Below are 16,445 nucleotides of genomic sequence, written 5' to 3' on the forward strand. Positions count from 1 at the left end.
ACGGAGCCGTAGTTCACTGACAAGCTACGCAATTTGCGTTCATTGTCGAAGGCGATATATGTGCAATAATGAAAGCGATATTGCGTAGCTTGTCAGTGAACTACGGCTCCGTGTATTAAATGCTGCTCCATTTGAAAACAGATGATGGAGATTTACAGGTGCTGGTCATAAAATTAGAATATCATGAAAAAGTTTATTTATTTCAGTAATACCATTCAAAAAGTGAAACTTGTATATTAGATTCATTCATTACACACAGACTGATATATTTCAAATGTTTATTTCCTTTAATTTTGATGATTATAACTGACAACTAATGAAAGTCCCAAATTCAGTATCTCAGAAAATTAGAATATTGTGAAAATGTTGAATATTGAAGACCCCTGGTGCCACACTCTAATCAGCTAATTAACTCAAAACACCTGCAAATGCCTTTAAATGGTCTCTCAGTCTAGTTCTGTAGGCTTCACAATCATGGGGAAGACTGCTGACTGGACAGTTGTCCAAAAGATGACCATTGACACCTTGCACAAGGAGGGCAAGACACAAAAGGTCATTGCTAAAGAGCCTGGCTGTTCACAGAGCTCTGTGTCCAAGCACATTAATAGAGAGGCGAAGGGAAGGACTAGATGTGGTAGAAAAAAGTGTACAAGCAATAGGGATAACCGCACCCTGGAGAGGATTGTGAAACAAAACCCATTCAAAAATGTGGGGGAGATTCACAAAGAGTTGACTGCAGCTGGAGTCAGTGCTTCAAGAACCACCAGCACAGACGTATACAGTTTTCTCTTCATGGAAACACAATGATACCGTATTCTTTATCAGACTTCAGAGAGGTCTTTTGGAGCTTATTGGTTAATGCCGGAGCACTTGGGTGTGGATCTATAGGGTGACAGTCCCATAAATACTGCCAGTGAGGAGCAAGATCTTCATCAACAGGTTCAATCAGCAGTCATGAGGTCTTTGGTGTTCCTGGTGCTCCTTGGAGCCGCCTGTGAGTAGAGACTCCATCCACTGATTCTCTACTATTATGAATTTTACTCTTTTTACAAGGAATTATAGTCAATATACTGACGATACTCTCTTATTTGTGTAGTTGCTCTGGATGATGACAAGATTGTTGGTGGATACGAGTGCACACCCTACTCCCAGCCCTGGCAGGTGTCTCTGAACTCTGGCTACCATTTCTGCGGTGGCTCTCTGGTCAGCGAATACTGGGTTGTGTCTGCTGCTCATTGCTACAAGTCGTAAGTGACAGCTTCATAAAGTAGTTTATGTATCAATCCATTGGTTTCCTCAGTTCTGAATAATATTTGTCTTTGTCTTTCAGACGTGTGGAGGTTCGTTTGGGCGAGCACAACATCGTAGTTAATGAGGGATCGGAGCAGTTCATCTCCTCTGAGAAGGTCATTCGCCACCCCAACTATGATTCCTGGATCATTGACAGTGACATCATGCTGATCAAGCTTAGCAAGCCTGCTACCCTCAATCAGTATGTGCAGACTGTGGCCCTGCCCAATGGCTGTGCTGCCGCTGGCACCATGTGCAGAGTCACTGGCTGGGGAAACACCATGAGTTCCAGTGAGTGTCAGGATTCTTGATGCCTCTTCCTTCACACTTCATGTTCATAGCACTTCGGTTAACTTAATCGCTGTTATTCTTTGTAGCTGCTGATTCCAACAAGCTTCAGTGTCTGGAGATCCCCATCCTGTCCGACAGCGACTGCAACAACTCCTACCCTGGTATGATCACCGATACCATGTTCTGCGCTGGATACCTGGAGGGAGGAAAGGACTCTTGCCAGGTAGAGGATGACAAGATATACCGCTGTTGCACAAATATGAATAGTATCTTAATAATAACCAGTTGTAATGTTTGTCTTCTTCAGGGTGACTCTGGTGGCCCTGTGGTGTGCAACGGTCAGCTGCAGGGTATTGTGTCCTGGGGTTATGGCTGTGCTGAGAAGAATCATCCTGGTGTCTATGGCAAGGTAATATAGCTGTTGTTGTTTAATAATTGTCACAAAGCAATATGTTTCGTTTAATATGAAGCACTTATATGATTTTAATGAATCCTCTTTTCTTCAAGGTCTGCATGTTCAGCGAATGGATCGCCGACACCATGAGAAACAACTAAAGCTGATTTGACATCAAATACAGCCTCTATCCATCAATCCATCAGTTTTTATTTGTTTTGGAGTTTAAAAACCTGTGAAAATAAAACCATTTAAAATATTCTGCTTTTTCCAAGTGCTTTATTCATATTTGTCAAGTAACACTGAATGTATTGTTTTAAGCACTTTGACAGGCCTACATTTAAATGCATGATGCTCTTAGCAGAAATTACTTGGCAAAGCAACACACAAAGTTTTCAATATTTCTAGAAATTAATACAGACAAGCAGTTTATGAAGAAACACAGATATTCTATCAAAAAGAAACATGCATTTTGGAATGTCCAACAAAAGAAATGTTGAAGGGGATGTCTATGCTATTTCATGCATTCTGACTCATTTACCAAAGTCTCAAAAAACAAGTTGGACGTTTGACGGAGTATTTCTGTGACAAATACACTCCTTCAGGGTTTGCATAAGTTTCGGAAAGATTTTTAGAGTATGGCCCTGTATGACGTCAAAAAAGGCGGAATTCCTTTTATGGGCAGATCTCTCTAGAAAGAGGCTCGCACACATAAACCAAAATGAGAGCAAGAGCACGCCCATCGATGTGTTTTATTCGAATTTCGGAAGTAGTCGGCAGGGCTGCACAGGACTTGCTCAAGAAGGACTTTACATTTTGTTTTTGACCACAAAATCAACAATGTCACTAAATAAGTGTTCTTAGTCACGAGGGAAAGATAACCTTGTTCAGCTTCCCAAAGAACAAAAGCTACGTAAAAGCTGCAGTAGCCCTCACTGCAGAACAAAGTTGGATTGGATCCACATCTAGGGGGTGGAGATGGTAGGTTTAGGCGTGGGGATTGGTGGGTTTAGGGATCAGTGGGTGGAGACGGGTAGGTTCAGGTATATGTAAGGTGGGAGGAGTTGGATCTAGATCCAACCACACCCCCTGGATCTTGTGTTCTGCAGTGAGGACCATCACAAAAGCTGTGCATGCTCGTGACTCTTTAGCTCCGCCCACGGACGCCTCCAGAAGCTCGACTGCTTTCGCAGAGAAGCGTTAGACAAATCTTTCTTTTATAAGTCTGATAAAACTAAAAACTCTTCAGGGACATGAAGAATGCAGTACTATAGGTACTCAAGATTAACATGAGAGAAACTGTGTGTTATGCTTCCTTTAAAGACAAGCATACAGTAGGCTATATGGTTATTGATATTTATTAGCAGTGCTGGGTAGATTATTTACAAATTGTAGTGCTGATTCCAAATTATATGACACAAATTTTAGTTTTAGTTAGTGACGAAATCCATTACACATTTAAGGTAATAAAATCAGACTACTTTTTGATTACATTTTGGATTACTTTTGATATAACTTGTTTATCACATTGATTTAAAAGGATAATCTTGTACCACACTGATAGAAAAATACAAAAAGAAAGAAGTTGCTTTAAACAACATGGAGTGCATTTAACATTACGTCAAGGTTTTTCAAAATGGGATTCATGAAGGAACTGCAGGGGTTAGTGAGTTTAACAAAAAGCTAATAATTAAAAATAAAAATAAAAATGTGAAATTAACAAATCATTTTAAAATATCAACATTCAAAATAAAACATTTACTTGAAAAAAAGAAATATTTCATTTGTTTACCATGTCGTATGACCATTTACTAAGGTCAGAGAACTGTGACAAAAGTTACTTATTTACTTATTATCTTAAAATATCAAGGGGTGCTTCAGGTAAATAGATATAGGTCAAAGAAGTTCAGCTGCCAAAAAAAGAAAAGAAAGGGAAATCCCTGCATTACGTGTAAATAAGAAACGTGAATTTGTGCATTTTAATGTGTTTGAAAGACAAAAGACTTCTAAAGACACAGTAAAAAAATGCATAAAGCACTGAGCGATAATTAACATAAAAATGAAGATGTTTACCAGTAGTCGATGCAATGTTAAAACTTTGAGAAAACATACTTAAAGTTGAAATGATTTCTGTAAACCCAATGCAGTGTGTCCTTATAATTTTCTGTGTAATCAGTCACCTGACTAGTAACTTGTCTCTGTGTGAATGTATATAAATGGTAGTCTATTTTAGAAAGGAAATTTGAAAAGATTTAAAAAAAATGATTAAGGAGAATCACTAAATTATGAATAATTCAATACTATTGTATGAATAATAATTAATGAAAAGTAATCGTGTAATCAACGAATAGTAGTCTGATAACAGTAAAAACATGAAAAGTACTACAAATTCCATCAATGATGGGGAAAAAGTAAAAAAAAAGAGAAAGTTAAGAGAAGCTCTGAGAAGCTCTGCTATAAGTAAATGTAAAAAAAATTAAATATGTCATTATGCACATGATTTATAGGATTATATTTAAAGCAGGTCAAATCCAGATGGAGATTATATATGTTGATATAAATATACTGGTAAAAAAACAAAAACAAAAAAAACTGCAGTGATAATGGACATTTCACAGATAAAACAATTCTCATTTTACCTGTACATTGTCTTTCACTGTATTGCATTATAGTTGCAGTTTCGACTTCAAGGGTCTCTGATGGTAATGAAATAACTTTAAGTGCTTAAAAACAGTAAAGTGTTCCATGCTGCCAATATAAAGTGTTTCTGTAGGAGTTAGACTTTCATCAGACACTCAAGTAAACAAACGTTTAACAGCGGACTGAATGAATCTACTTTCTACTCCCTGACAGAATAAAAGATCTCCATATCCGTTTAAGACCGCTGTGAGGGTTATTAAATGTACAAATGTTTAATGTTAAATGATTTTTTGAACTCCACAGACCCCTGTATTTTCTGAACAAAACTGCTATTATGAAATGACAATAGAAAGAACATGTCATCATTCATCATCCAATTGAGACAAATACTCTCTACATACTGTAATAAACAGTGTGTACTACATACAGAAATATGACTGCTGAATGTAAAAACTAAGCATATCCGAAATTAAATTGAATATAGAGAAAATTTCAGATGCAAACCTTGGGTGAGAAGATGGACAGCTGTCGAAAACATGGTTCCCGCTGGAAACTTGCCACCAAGGTCACAAACCTAAAATATACATATTCAGACAGCTTTTTTGGAGCGGATTGGTCAACAGCGGCCCACTTGGGGATGAATCAGTGGGCTGACAGTCCCATAAATACTGTAAGTTAGGAGCGATACCTTCATCAATGCAAGACATGGGTTTCAGCTGTCGCATTCCTTGTGTCAAGCCACTCTTGAACAAGAGACAGCGTCAGAAGCGTCTGGACTGGACTGCTGCTGAGTGGTCCAAAGTTATGTTCTCTGATGAAAGTAAATTCTGCATTTCCTTTGGAAATCAAGGTCCCAGAGTCTGGAGGAAGAGAGGAGAGGCACATAATCCACGTTGCTTGAGGTCCAGTGTAAAGTTTCCACAGTCATTGATGGTTTGGGGTGCCATGTCATCTGCTGGTGTTGGTCCATTGTGTTTTCTGAGGTCCAAGGTCAACGCAGCCGTCTACCAGGAAGTTTTAGAGCACTTCATGCTTCCTGCTGCTGACCAACTTTATGGAGATGCAGATTTCATTTTCCAACAGGACTTGGCACCTGCCCACACTGCCAAAGCTACCAGTACCTGGTTTAAGGACCATGGTATCCCTGTTCTTGATTGGCCAGCAAACTCGCCTGACCTTAAGCCCATAGAAAACCTATGGGGTATTGTGAAGAGGAAGGTGCAATACGCCAGACCCAACAATTCAGAAGAGCTGAAGGCCACTATCAGAGCAACATGGGCTCTCATAACACCTGAGCAGTGCCACAGACTGATCGACTCCATGCCACGCCGCATTGCTGCAGTAATCCAGGCCAAAGGAGCCACAACTAAATATTGAGTGCTGCACATGCTCATACTTTTCAGTTGGCCAACATTTCTAAAAATCATTTTTTTTGCATTGGTCTTAATTGATATTCTAATTTTCTGAGATACTGAATTTGGGACTTTCATTAGTTGTCAGTTATAATCATCAAAATTAAAGGAAATAAACATTTGAAATATATCAGTCTGTGTGTAATGAATGAATCTAATATACAAGTTTCACTTTTTGAATGGTATTACTGAAATAAATAAACTTTTTCATGATATTCTAATTTTATGACCAGCACCTGTATTTGTTGGGTGTGTGTGTGTGTGTGTGTGTGTGTGTGTGTGTGTGTGTGTGTGTTGTGGAGTCGGTTACGTCCGCATTCTTCTTCTTCGGTGGTTAACTCGCGGATTGCTGGTTCGTTTACCGCCCTCTTCTGCTCCGGAGAGAGGAACAAACAATAGAAGAAAAACGAGAGAAGGACCCTATCGACATTTTCTTGCGTATTCATCATATCTTATAAAAACACCGTGCCCTTTAATAAAAGACGCACACAGTTCCGCACTCGTCTACCGTCGCACTGTTGAAAGCGGCGCGTTTCGCTGCCTGTCTCACTTCATCTTCTTATTTGCTCGATTCTTTTCACCATACTAATTTGAATAAATTGTAATGCCCCCCCCCGTTTTAAGATCACCTTTCAGCAAAGCGGTTTTCTGCCTTGAGATTTTCCGTCAGGCATTAGGTGTCCCGATCCTGCAGGGTGGCAGCTGAAGGACCCCTGAGGGAAAAATCCTCAGAGCGGCGGCGCTTGTGTGTCTGTCTCCGCCGCTTTATTCGTCAAAATCAGCTTCTCGTCTCTAATTCGACAGGATTTCGCCCGCCAGCGGACTCTGATCGCCCCGGGAGCGCTTTGACTCGTTTATCATCTGTTTGTGAGCGGAAGATGAGCTGTGAGGAGACTCTGGATCGAGTGGAGCTCTGTGAGAGTCTCTTGACCTGGGTGAGTAACATCTGCTCTTTCAGTAAATTACCATGCTAAATACCACAGTAATACCACCACAGCGTTTCTTCATAATTAGAATCACTATATTGATGAGCAGTCACATAAACAGCGTCTCTTTAAGACTAGCACTAGCCTGAATAACTAGCCGGTCTGGTTCATATTGGACCAAAGTTAGCAAGTCATGTCTTTAAGACTAGTCTTAGCTTTTAAAATCACTTACAGGCAGAGTTTGCTTTACATCTGATTAGCATTTGACTAACTAGCTGGTCTGACTAGTTCTGCAGCTGGCCTGTAAACTAGTAGAGATGAGTAACCGTTAATCTTCTGATTTAACTCCCAGACTGAGAGACTGTTGTATAGAAGGCTCAGTTTACTACTAGCTAGTCATTAGCTGTGTGTCCTGATCAGTATTAATTACTCTTAATCAGATTGTTTATATGTGACACATGCAGACAAGAGCAGATCAATCCCAGCATCCTCTGCGGCCAGCGCTTTGAGTTCATGATCGAGTGAGAAAACAAACAGAGGATCTTGTGTCAGTCTCAGGTTTATAAAGAGATGTTATCAGCAGTGTTCAGGAGAGTCACTTTTAAAAGTAATGCGTTACAATATTGCGTTACTCCCTAAAAAAATAACTAATTACGTTACTTAGCTACTTTTTATGGAGAGTAATGCGTTACGTTACTTTTTAAATATGAGCAGGGCTTGATTGTTTTTAATACAAGAAGTTCTATTTATAGCAAATATAAAAGCCAAAATGTGTAATGAATAAAGCGGGAAAGTAGATTGACGTCTGTACAGGAGAACTCAGGAGAAGAAGCTTCAACACTCTTCAGCAATAAAACACAATCAAGCACAATTGTTAGTTTATCTGAAGTCATTTTTGCTTATTAGTATGTTTGAACTGATCATCAAAGATCAGCCGCAGAGACATCGGTTAATAAAATGGGATTACATACATTTGTGTTATTTAACATTTAATTATTTAATTATAAGCATTTCACTGATTTAATAAATTTTGATGAATCCTAAATCAGTTTTTTGTGAGTGAGATGAATTAATACACATTCATATTTAGTCTAGAGCTACAGTAACAGCTGATTTCTCCCAATATGGGGACAGGAGACCTGTCAGTCAATACATGGGAAAACAAATAACTGGCGTTACGTTTTTGAAAAAATAACTCAGATATTTTCATGTAAATTAAAAAGTAATGCGTAACATTACTAGTTACCTGAAAAAAGTAATCTGATTACGTTACATGCGTTACTTGTAATGTGTTACGCCCAACACTGGGTATAATATGATGTCTGGAGTTATTTCATAGTGCCAGTTTATTATAAAACACACACACACACTTAGTTTATGCTTTCGGTACAGTAAGAGTGTCTGAATGTTTTTGAGTTTGAGCTCAAACAGAAAGCGTCTCTACACACGTGAAGTTCTGCTCTAGTGTTTGTCTTGAAACACATCTCATAAAACACTCATAACATGATGAGTGAAGCGCTGTGTGTGTGTGTGTGTGTGTGTGTGTGTGTGTGTGTGTGTTGGCTGTTCAGTTTGTTAGTCGATCAGGGCTTCTCTCAGATCTGATCATGTGGAGAGTTTATTGATCACTCTGAGCTTACAGAGACACTGATGTGAGACTCAGCTGAGCAGAAATGGAGATTGAGCTTTAATTCAGTGTGACGGAGTTCCATTTGTGTCAAATGATTAGAGAATCATGGGTGCTGTTTTTTGACTTTATTTAATTCCCATGTGCTTCTGATTGTTATGTTTAATGCTAATATTTGTCTAAGTTGAATGCATTATTTAAAGCAGTGTCATTATTGAGTCTCTTGTGTGTCAGATGTGATGACGGCTGTGACAGATACTCAGCTCAGTGACACTGCTGCGGTCTCTGTGGTTAAACACTGCAGGCGGTGCTTGACTGAACAAAGGGGAAGCAGAGCTGTGATTTACTCCAGTTCACAGCACACAGCCTTATGTTACATAAAAGTGTGTTTTCATAAGCTTTCTTACGAATGTAATAACGATGTGACCTGATGTGATGAAGGCAGAATCATAATATCAGCACTTCCCAGGTTAAAAATAAGCACACTTCCATAATGTACTTAAAGTGCTCTATTTTTGCGCACTAATGTTGTACTTAATATACTATAAATGATTCTTCAGTACTTTTTAAGATAAACTTAAGATCATCTAAGTGTACTCAACTGTGCTATTTTGGGACATTATGAATATGAACTAAAATATGCATTTAGCATACTATCTTTTTATTTAAAAAATGTATTTAGTCACTACTTGTAGTGCACTTGAGTGTACTAGTGTATGAAAGATGGGTTCAAGTGGTGACTAAATACATTTTTTTAAATACATACTAGCTATCTTAAGAAGTACAGAAGAATCATTTAAGTACAAAATTAGTGCGCAAAAATAGAGCACTTTCAGTACATTATATTGATGTACTTTTTTTTTTTTTTAAACCTGGGTTCCATCGAGTTTCAGCAGAAAATGTCAGATTGCAGACAGGAAGTGAAGTGAGTCTCTGCAGGGCTGTGTTTCTGCTCCAGATGTGAAACGTCTCACGCCCAAACACACGCTGACGTCTCACATTCCTCACAGAGCTGCTATCAGACGGCTCGGATCATGGCGAGCCCAGCTGATGACGCACGTCTGTCTGTTCACACCTCAGCTGTTTCCTGTGGGCAGGACTTCCTGTCCTGATCCTGAGCGCAGTGTGACGCTGTGATGTTAGTGAGGAAACCTCAGCAGCACAATAGCCGTTTGTGTTGATGCTGAGCTCCAGCTGAAGACAGATTGTGTTTTGATTGCCGTCCAGAGCTCCTGAATGCAAAAACCCTTTCCTTTGTGGAAACTTGAGAGAAAGCTGATTCTCCAGGAACGGAGAGCTAGCTGTTAATGCAGATTACAGTGATTGCATAAAGCAGAAGTGAATGGAGCCTGTGTGTGAGAGAGGTTTCCCAACTACACGTGACGTCTAAAATCAGAGTGTTAGTTCATGTAATAACAGCTGTGGTGTAGAACATAAACACACAGATGAAGCTCAGCGTCTCATTTAGTGTTTGTGTGTTGTGTTCAGATCCAGACGTTTGGTGTGGAGGCGCCGTGTTCAGCAGTGGACGAGCTGACCAGCGGAGTGGCCATGGCACAAGTCCTGCAGAAAATGTATGTGAAGCACACACAACACAGTCTGTCTAAGATTGCTCTGTTTCTTCATGTCATTCCAGACAGACTGATGATGATCAGATCAGATCTCTGTGTGGAGCACAACAATCTCACTCGATTATTACAATTGTGTATACACACACACACACACACACACACACACACTTATCACAATGTGATTATCTTTGCTATAAATATGGGTAATATGATGCCAAAACTTTAGGTAGTATCGAAATTTCATAACATTTTAAGGATAACTTGTACAAGTAAGTCACGTTTGTTTCAAAGCAGCTTGACAGTAATTAACAGGAAAATAATAAGTGTCAATGTTGTGAAATTCATCAAGTGTGAAACAAACTCTATTTCAGCTGTAAAGCAGCTCTGAAGACAATAGTGTTATTATTCAGATCAGTTCAGTTCTAGTTTTGTTCTCATCTGATCTCAGTGCAGTCAGATCGATAGTATTAACGAATATTAAGTGTCTCCTAAAACACTGCAGTTTTCACTGCATGACGTAATCATACATCGATCCTTATTAAAGCTACTGGAGCTGTCAGCGATTTTTACTTTGTAATTGGTTGTTTGATGAACCTGATCATAACAGTGCGAGTATGAATTGAAAATGTTTCAAATCACTTCAAAGTTTAAACTGGCAGGACTGAAGATGCATGTAAAGGATAAGATTCACATTTATTTATTTAATTAGTTAACGGGTATATCGCCTGAAGATGATGTACACTTGATCTGTGGATGAAAATTAATGAGACCGATGTGACATCATTAACATGATGAGCAGCTCAGTGACGGTTATTCAATGTCTCTCTCTCTCTCTCTCTCTCTCTGTCTCTGTCTCTGTCTCTGTCTCTGTCTCTCTCTCTCTCTCGGTCTCTCTGTCTCTCTCTCTCTCTCTCTCTCTCTCTCTCTGTCTCTGTCTCTGTCTCTGTCTCTCTCTCTCTCTCGGTCTCTCTGTCTCTCTCTCTCTCTCTCTCTCTCTGTCTCTCAGAGATGCCATGTATTTCACTGACGCTTGGATCAGTCGTGTTAAACCTGATGTTGGAGACAACTGGAGGTTAAAGGTATTCATCTGCTCTCAGTCACTCTTGTGTTTGGTTCACACGTCTTACAGGATCTTTCAATTTTCTGTCTTTTATTTTTTCAGATCAGCAATTTAAAGAAAATATTGAAAGGTATTCTGGATTACAACCATGAGGTGAGACGCATCTGTCTGTGTGATGCTGAAGTCACACTTTTATGCTGTTCTATTATATGTAACAGTCAGATGATTCCTTCTCTTGAATCGACCTGTGACCTCTCTGTCCGCTGGGGTTCTGCAGGTGTTGGGGCAGCAGATCAATGATTTCACTCTTCCAGACGTCAGTCTCATCGCAGAGCATTCAGATGCAGCAGAGCTCGGCCGAATGTTGCAGCTCATCCTGGGCTGCGCTGTCAACTGCGAACAGAAACAGGGTGTGTGTGAGCGCGAGAGAGAGAGTGTGAGCGCGTGCGAGCGAGTGTGTCAGTGAGTGAGTGAGTGAGTGAGAGAGAGGGTGTGAGTGTGTGTGTGTGTGTGTGTGTGTGTGTGTGTTTATAGATGAAGCGAGACAGATTTAGGCAACTAGAGATGCACAGAAAGACAAACATTGGTCCTGAGAGATTGGGTCAGATTAAATCAATTATCAGATGGTCTCTGGATTAAAATGTTCAATTATATCTGGTCACCTCAAAGTTCCCCAATATGTCATATGTTTGATTCAGAGTTGAAACACAGTCATATTCAGCTGTTAATAATGATAATATAACGCATGACAGTCAAGCTAGGAGTGGTCAGTGGGGTTTCTAGGGTCAGTTGTTGACGTTAGTCATTATAGGGTGAGTTCTGATATGTTTTGCCAGTTCATTGATGCCATTGTGATCTTGTTTGCAGAATATATCCAGACCATCATGATGATGGAGGAGTCTGTGCAGCACGTGGTCATGACGGCCATCCAAGAGGTCAGTCAGCATCTCTCACGTGTCACGGATGTGCTGTGTGTGTCTGTACAGCGCTGGCCAAAATGATCAGAACACTAGTATAATCAGCAGCTAAACATGGTTTGAAGTCAGTTATTTCTATCTTCTGCTGGAGTGTGTCAGTAGGAAATATCAGTTTATATGTCCAAACATTCATTTAGCCTTTAATTGTAATAATCCAGTGAGATTTTAGAGATCTGATCATCATCCAGTCTGTCTGGAATGACATGAAGAATCAGAACAAACTGAGACAGACTCAATCCAGAAAAGCTACAGTACTGTTAAACATTTTAGGCACTTGTGTAAAAATGCAGTAAAATGAGGATACTGTCAAAAATAGATTTTCTTTATCAATTAACTTCTATGAACTAAACTAAATCAACATTTGTTGTGAGCATGCTCTGTGTTTAAAGCAGCTTTTGTCCTCGGTGCTCTTGAGCAGAGTTTCTCAGGAGCTTTGCAGGAGGTTTCTTGAAGCAGAGACACAGTTCTTCTGGATTTAGTCTCAGTTTGTTCTGTTTCTTCATGTCATTCCAGACAGACTGATGATGATCAGATCAGATCTCAAACATCTCACTGGATTATTACAATTAATGACTAATTGAATGTTTGTAAATGTAAACTGATATTTCCTACTGACACACTCCAGCAGAAGATAGAAGTAACTGACTTCAAACCATGTTTAGCTGCTGAAGATACCAGTGTTGTACTGATTTTGGCCAGCAGTGTGTGTTGTAGACTGGTGTTAATGTGTGTGTTGTTCCCGCAGCTGATGAGCAAAGAGATGCCCGTGTCCACTGGAAGCGACTCGTACGTTGATCTGGACCGACAGGTAGCGTCCGCTTTATGAGTTCTGTTTCACAGGAGTCTGGAGCGCAGTTATAATGCAGGGTTGGTTTGTGTGACGTGTGTTTTCCTCTCGCTCAGCTGAAGAAGACGGTGGAGGATCTAAACGATGCTTTGGCCACTAAAGAGGAGATCGCTCAGAGATGTCACGAGCTGGACATGCAGGTACCTTCCCCTGCGTCTCGAGTCACACGCGTCTGGAGGCGTATTACAGAAAGATCCTAACTAATCTTATCTGTTTGGGAAGCATGGTCATTTCAGTTAGGAACACATTTAGGACAAAAGCTATTACAAACAGCATTTCCTCAGTGTTATCTCATCTTAACTTCAGATAGGAAAAGGTTATTACAGAAGCCTCCTAACTTGACAAAACATCCTAAAACTATCTTAACTTTATGGCAACCCCACAGCTGTCCTAACTTCATAATTATTTGAAAGCTAACGGAAAAAACGCTTCCTATTGTACAATGTTTTTCTTCACAGACAGCTGTAGGGTTAATGCTCAAGTCTTTGTCTTCATGAGTGAGCGAAGCTGAAAACTTACTAAATAGTGTCTACCGAACTTATCAAAGTTTCAATTTCCGCGGCACTGAAAATAAAAGCTCACCTTTTATTTATTTATTTATTTTATTAATCTTGCTTACCTCATCAGCAGCTCCAGTGTTGTTGCTTGGCAACAGACCTGAGAATGTATTGTTGAACTTGATGCCATTTAAGATTTTTCACTCATTTGAAGCATTATTCAACTAATCGCATGTTTATTTATAAACAATTAAAATCATTATAATGCACCTTTAATTGCCTACATAGCCTAATAAGCGCTCAAGCACACGCATAAAGCTTGCCACAGCGCACCGGCAGAAGTAATGATTATGAATGTGTCAGGGAAAAACAGTAAGGAGGCTGCATTAACATTTTACAATTGATTGATAAACTAGTGCTTTTTTGTTTCCGGTTTAAGAGATGAAGTCGGCGACACTGACTCGTCATCTCCGCAGTAGTGATGTGCCTGCATGCATTACATAATCTGAGAATATTTGTCTTCCGTTTGAATTGGTTTATTTGAAAGTAGACATTTCTCTATACTCTCTATAGATATGCTGTTCCTTGTCTGTGAGCAGCCCTATGTAAGATTGGATAAGAATTCCTAATCATGTTTATATTTGCTTCTGTAATACGAATTTGCAAAAAATCCTAAGTTATCGTATCATATCTTAACGACCTCGGATAAGAAACATTCTGTAATACGCCCCTGATCCACATCTCCACAGCTGAACCTCACTAATCAGGATCGGTTCACATCAGATAGTGTTTATTAGCAGATGTTTGGTCACTAAACGCTGCAGATCACGTTCAGGTAAACACGGTAAAGCGCCTCCACTTCAGCGATGCTGTCCTCGTTAACTGATGTGAATGTGTTGGTTTGGTGAATGCTCTGCTTGTGACGTGTTTGAGTGTGTTGTTGTTGACCTCTCGTCCTCTGCCTTGCTTTTGAAGGCGTACCTCGTCCAAGAGGAGCGAGATAGACTGAGGTTAGAATGTATTGATCTAGAAGAGAGGGTAAATGTCTTTCTTTTCTTCTGCTCTCACCCTTTGCTGTTTTTGCATCTATAATTTGCTGTCTGCTTGATAACATCCCTAATTAGTGTGCAGGGCCTTTAACTGTGTGTGTGTGTGTGTGTGTGTGTGTGTGTGTGCGTGCCAGGATTATTATTGTAATAGAAAACACAACACCAGTGACCGTTGTGGCAGATACAGTAGGAATGAAAACTGCATTGAACTTGCAAAGACTTTAGTTTCAATCAGCCCTGGCCCATTTAAACAGGAAGAGGCCGTCTGACACATTTTGTTTTTTTTTAATGTTATAGTAATAAAAGAGCGGTGTACTGCGTTTAATGTGAGCGCTTTAATGGTTTCATTTCCATGAGACACAATAAACCACAATCATGTTGTTGATGCACAGCTCTGAGTGTGACGCAGTTTCCTGAGGAAGTGTTGTGTGCTGTAGTTCTGCAGGATTAGTTGCATTATGGAGCAAGATAAACTGATAAAAAGCATAAGAATAACAATTAAAGAAACAAGAAATGACTTCATTAAAGCAAAGAAAATTTAAACTGAAATAAAAATATAGATTGCATATGGAAAACTATAAAAACCCTGGTGTGTCTTGTAGTGTCTGTGTCTGTGTGTGTGTGTGTGTGTGTGTGTGTGTGTGTGTGAGTCTGTGAGTCAGTGCCGTAACCCTGTAGACTAATCCTCACTCCTCCCGGTGTGACCCGCCCCTTTGGTTCCCATGGCAACAGTAGACGCCACCATGGGCCAATCAGCTGACTGCAGCGCTTGATAACTGTACACACTGCAGCAAAACTACCCAGAGTTCAGTGCGCAGGAGCGTCCTCATGACTCGTGTCTGTCTGAACATACGACCGCAGCTTCGCTTGAGTGTAGAGTCAGACCGGCGCATGATGCACCTGTGAAATTATGATTGATTTCTTATTGAGTGTATATACGTGTGAGTTTAATACATTCATCTGTACGTCTGCTTTAAGCATTTAGATCCATTTAGAGAATGTCTTAATTTATTAATTAATTTCCCTTACTAGCAAGTGAATATTGAAGCATTTTTTTAAAGAATAGTTCAGCCAAAAATGCAAATGTGCTGCAAATGTTCTCACCCTCAGTTCATCTGAGATCAGGATGAGTGTTTCTTCATCAGGTTTGTATAAATGTGTCTCTGCATCAGTGTCTCAGCAATGGATGCTCTGCAGTGAATGGGTGCCGTCAGAATGAGAGTCCAAACAGCTGATAAAAACATCACAATAATCCACACCACTCCAGTCCATCAGTTAACATAACCTTCCAGAACAGCTCTAAACAAATATGTGGCTGGATTTTAATGTGAGAGACAACAGCAGATGCTCTTTTTCACTGGAGGAAGAGTTATTATAGAATATGAACTCTATGGTATTTTAGGTAAAAACATCTTAATGCTGGATGTGTTTCAGCTTTTGTCTTCTCCAGATGTTAACTGATGGACTGGAGTGGTGTGGATTATTGTGGTGTTTTTATCAGCTGTTTGGACTCTCATTCTGACGGCACCCATTCACTGCAGAGCATCCATTGCTGAGACACTGATGCAGAGACACATTTATACAAACCTGATGAAGAAACAAACTCATCCTAATCTTGGACGGCCTGAGGGTAAATCTTTGGGTGAACTTTTCCTTTAAATATGTTGAAGTATTGACTTGAGGCTGGATTTCAGTAATAAACTCTGATTGGGAAACGTCTGGTGTTTCTATAAGCAGCACATCCACCGTCATCAGTACTGACACTCACTCTCACACTCACTCACTCACTCACTCACACACACACACACTCACACACTCACTCACTCACTCACTCACACTCACACACTCACTCACTCACACTCAC

General features: G+C 39.9%; 2 protein-coding genes across 4 annotated transcripts in view; both read left to right on the forward strand.

Moving 5' to 3' along the window:
* Positions 1–936: 936 nt before the first annotated feature.
* On the forward strand, positions 937–2,236 carry LOC306869546 (trypsin-2-like). Its single transcript, XM_079416297.1, has 6 exons — positions 937–994; positions 1,097–1,247; positions 1,331–1,581; positions 1,668–1,804; positions 1,889–1,990; positions 2,089–2,236. Exons 1-6 carry the CDS (start codon positions 955–957, stop codon positions 2,134–2,136), a joined length of 729 nt encoding a protein of 242 aa, XP_079272423.1. The 5' UTR covers positions 937–954; the 3' UTR covers positions 2,137–2,236.
* A 4,175-nt stretch (positions 2,237–6,411) lies between these two features.
* The window catches only part of LOC306869232 (protein Hook homolog 3-like), a 30,092-nt gene continuing 20,058 nt past the window's right edge, over positions 6,412–16,445 (forward strand). Inside the window, exons 1-9 of one of the 3 annotated variants that reach the window (XM_079415907.1) lie at positions 6,749–6,962; positions 10,069–10,154; positions 11,158–11,230; positions 11,314–11,364; positions 11,489–11,621; positions 12,079–12,146; positions 12,934–12,996; positions 13,092–13,175; positions 14,508–14,570. In XM_079415907.1, coding sequence (XP_079272033.1) covers positions 6,906–6,962; positions 10,069–10,154; positions 11,158–11,230; positions 11,314–11,364; positions 11,489–11,621; positions 12,079–12,146; positions 12,934–12,996; positions 13,092–13,175; positions 14,508–14,570 — 678 coding nt within the window. In that variant the 5' untranslated portion in view covers positions 6,749–6,905. Of the gene's footprint in view, positions 6,963–10,068; positions 10,155–11,157; positions 11,231–11,313; positions 11,365–11,488; positions 11,622–12,078; positions 12,147–12,933; positions 12,997–13,091; positions 13,176–14,507; positions 14,571–16,445 lie in introns of all 3 variants that reach the window. The other 2 variants (XM_079415906.1, XM_079415908.1) reach the window with 2 other exon arrangements.

The sequence above is a fragment of the Barbus barbus genome (genome assembly GCF_936440315.1).
Source record: "Barbus barbus genome assembly, chromosome: 5".
NCBI lineage: Eukaryota > Metazoa > Chordata > Actinopteri > Cypriniformes > Cyprinidae > Barbus > Barbus barbus.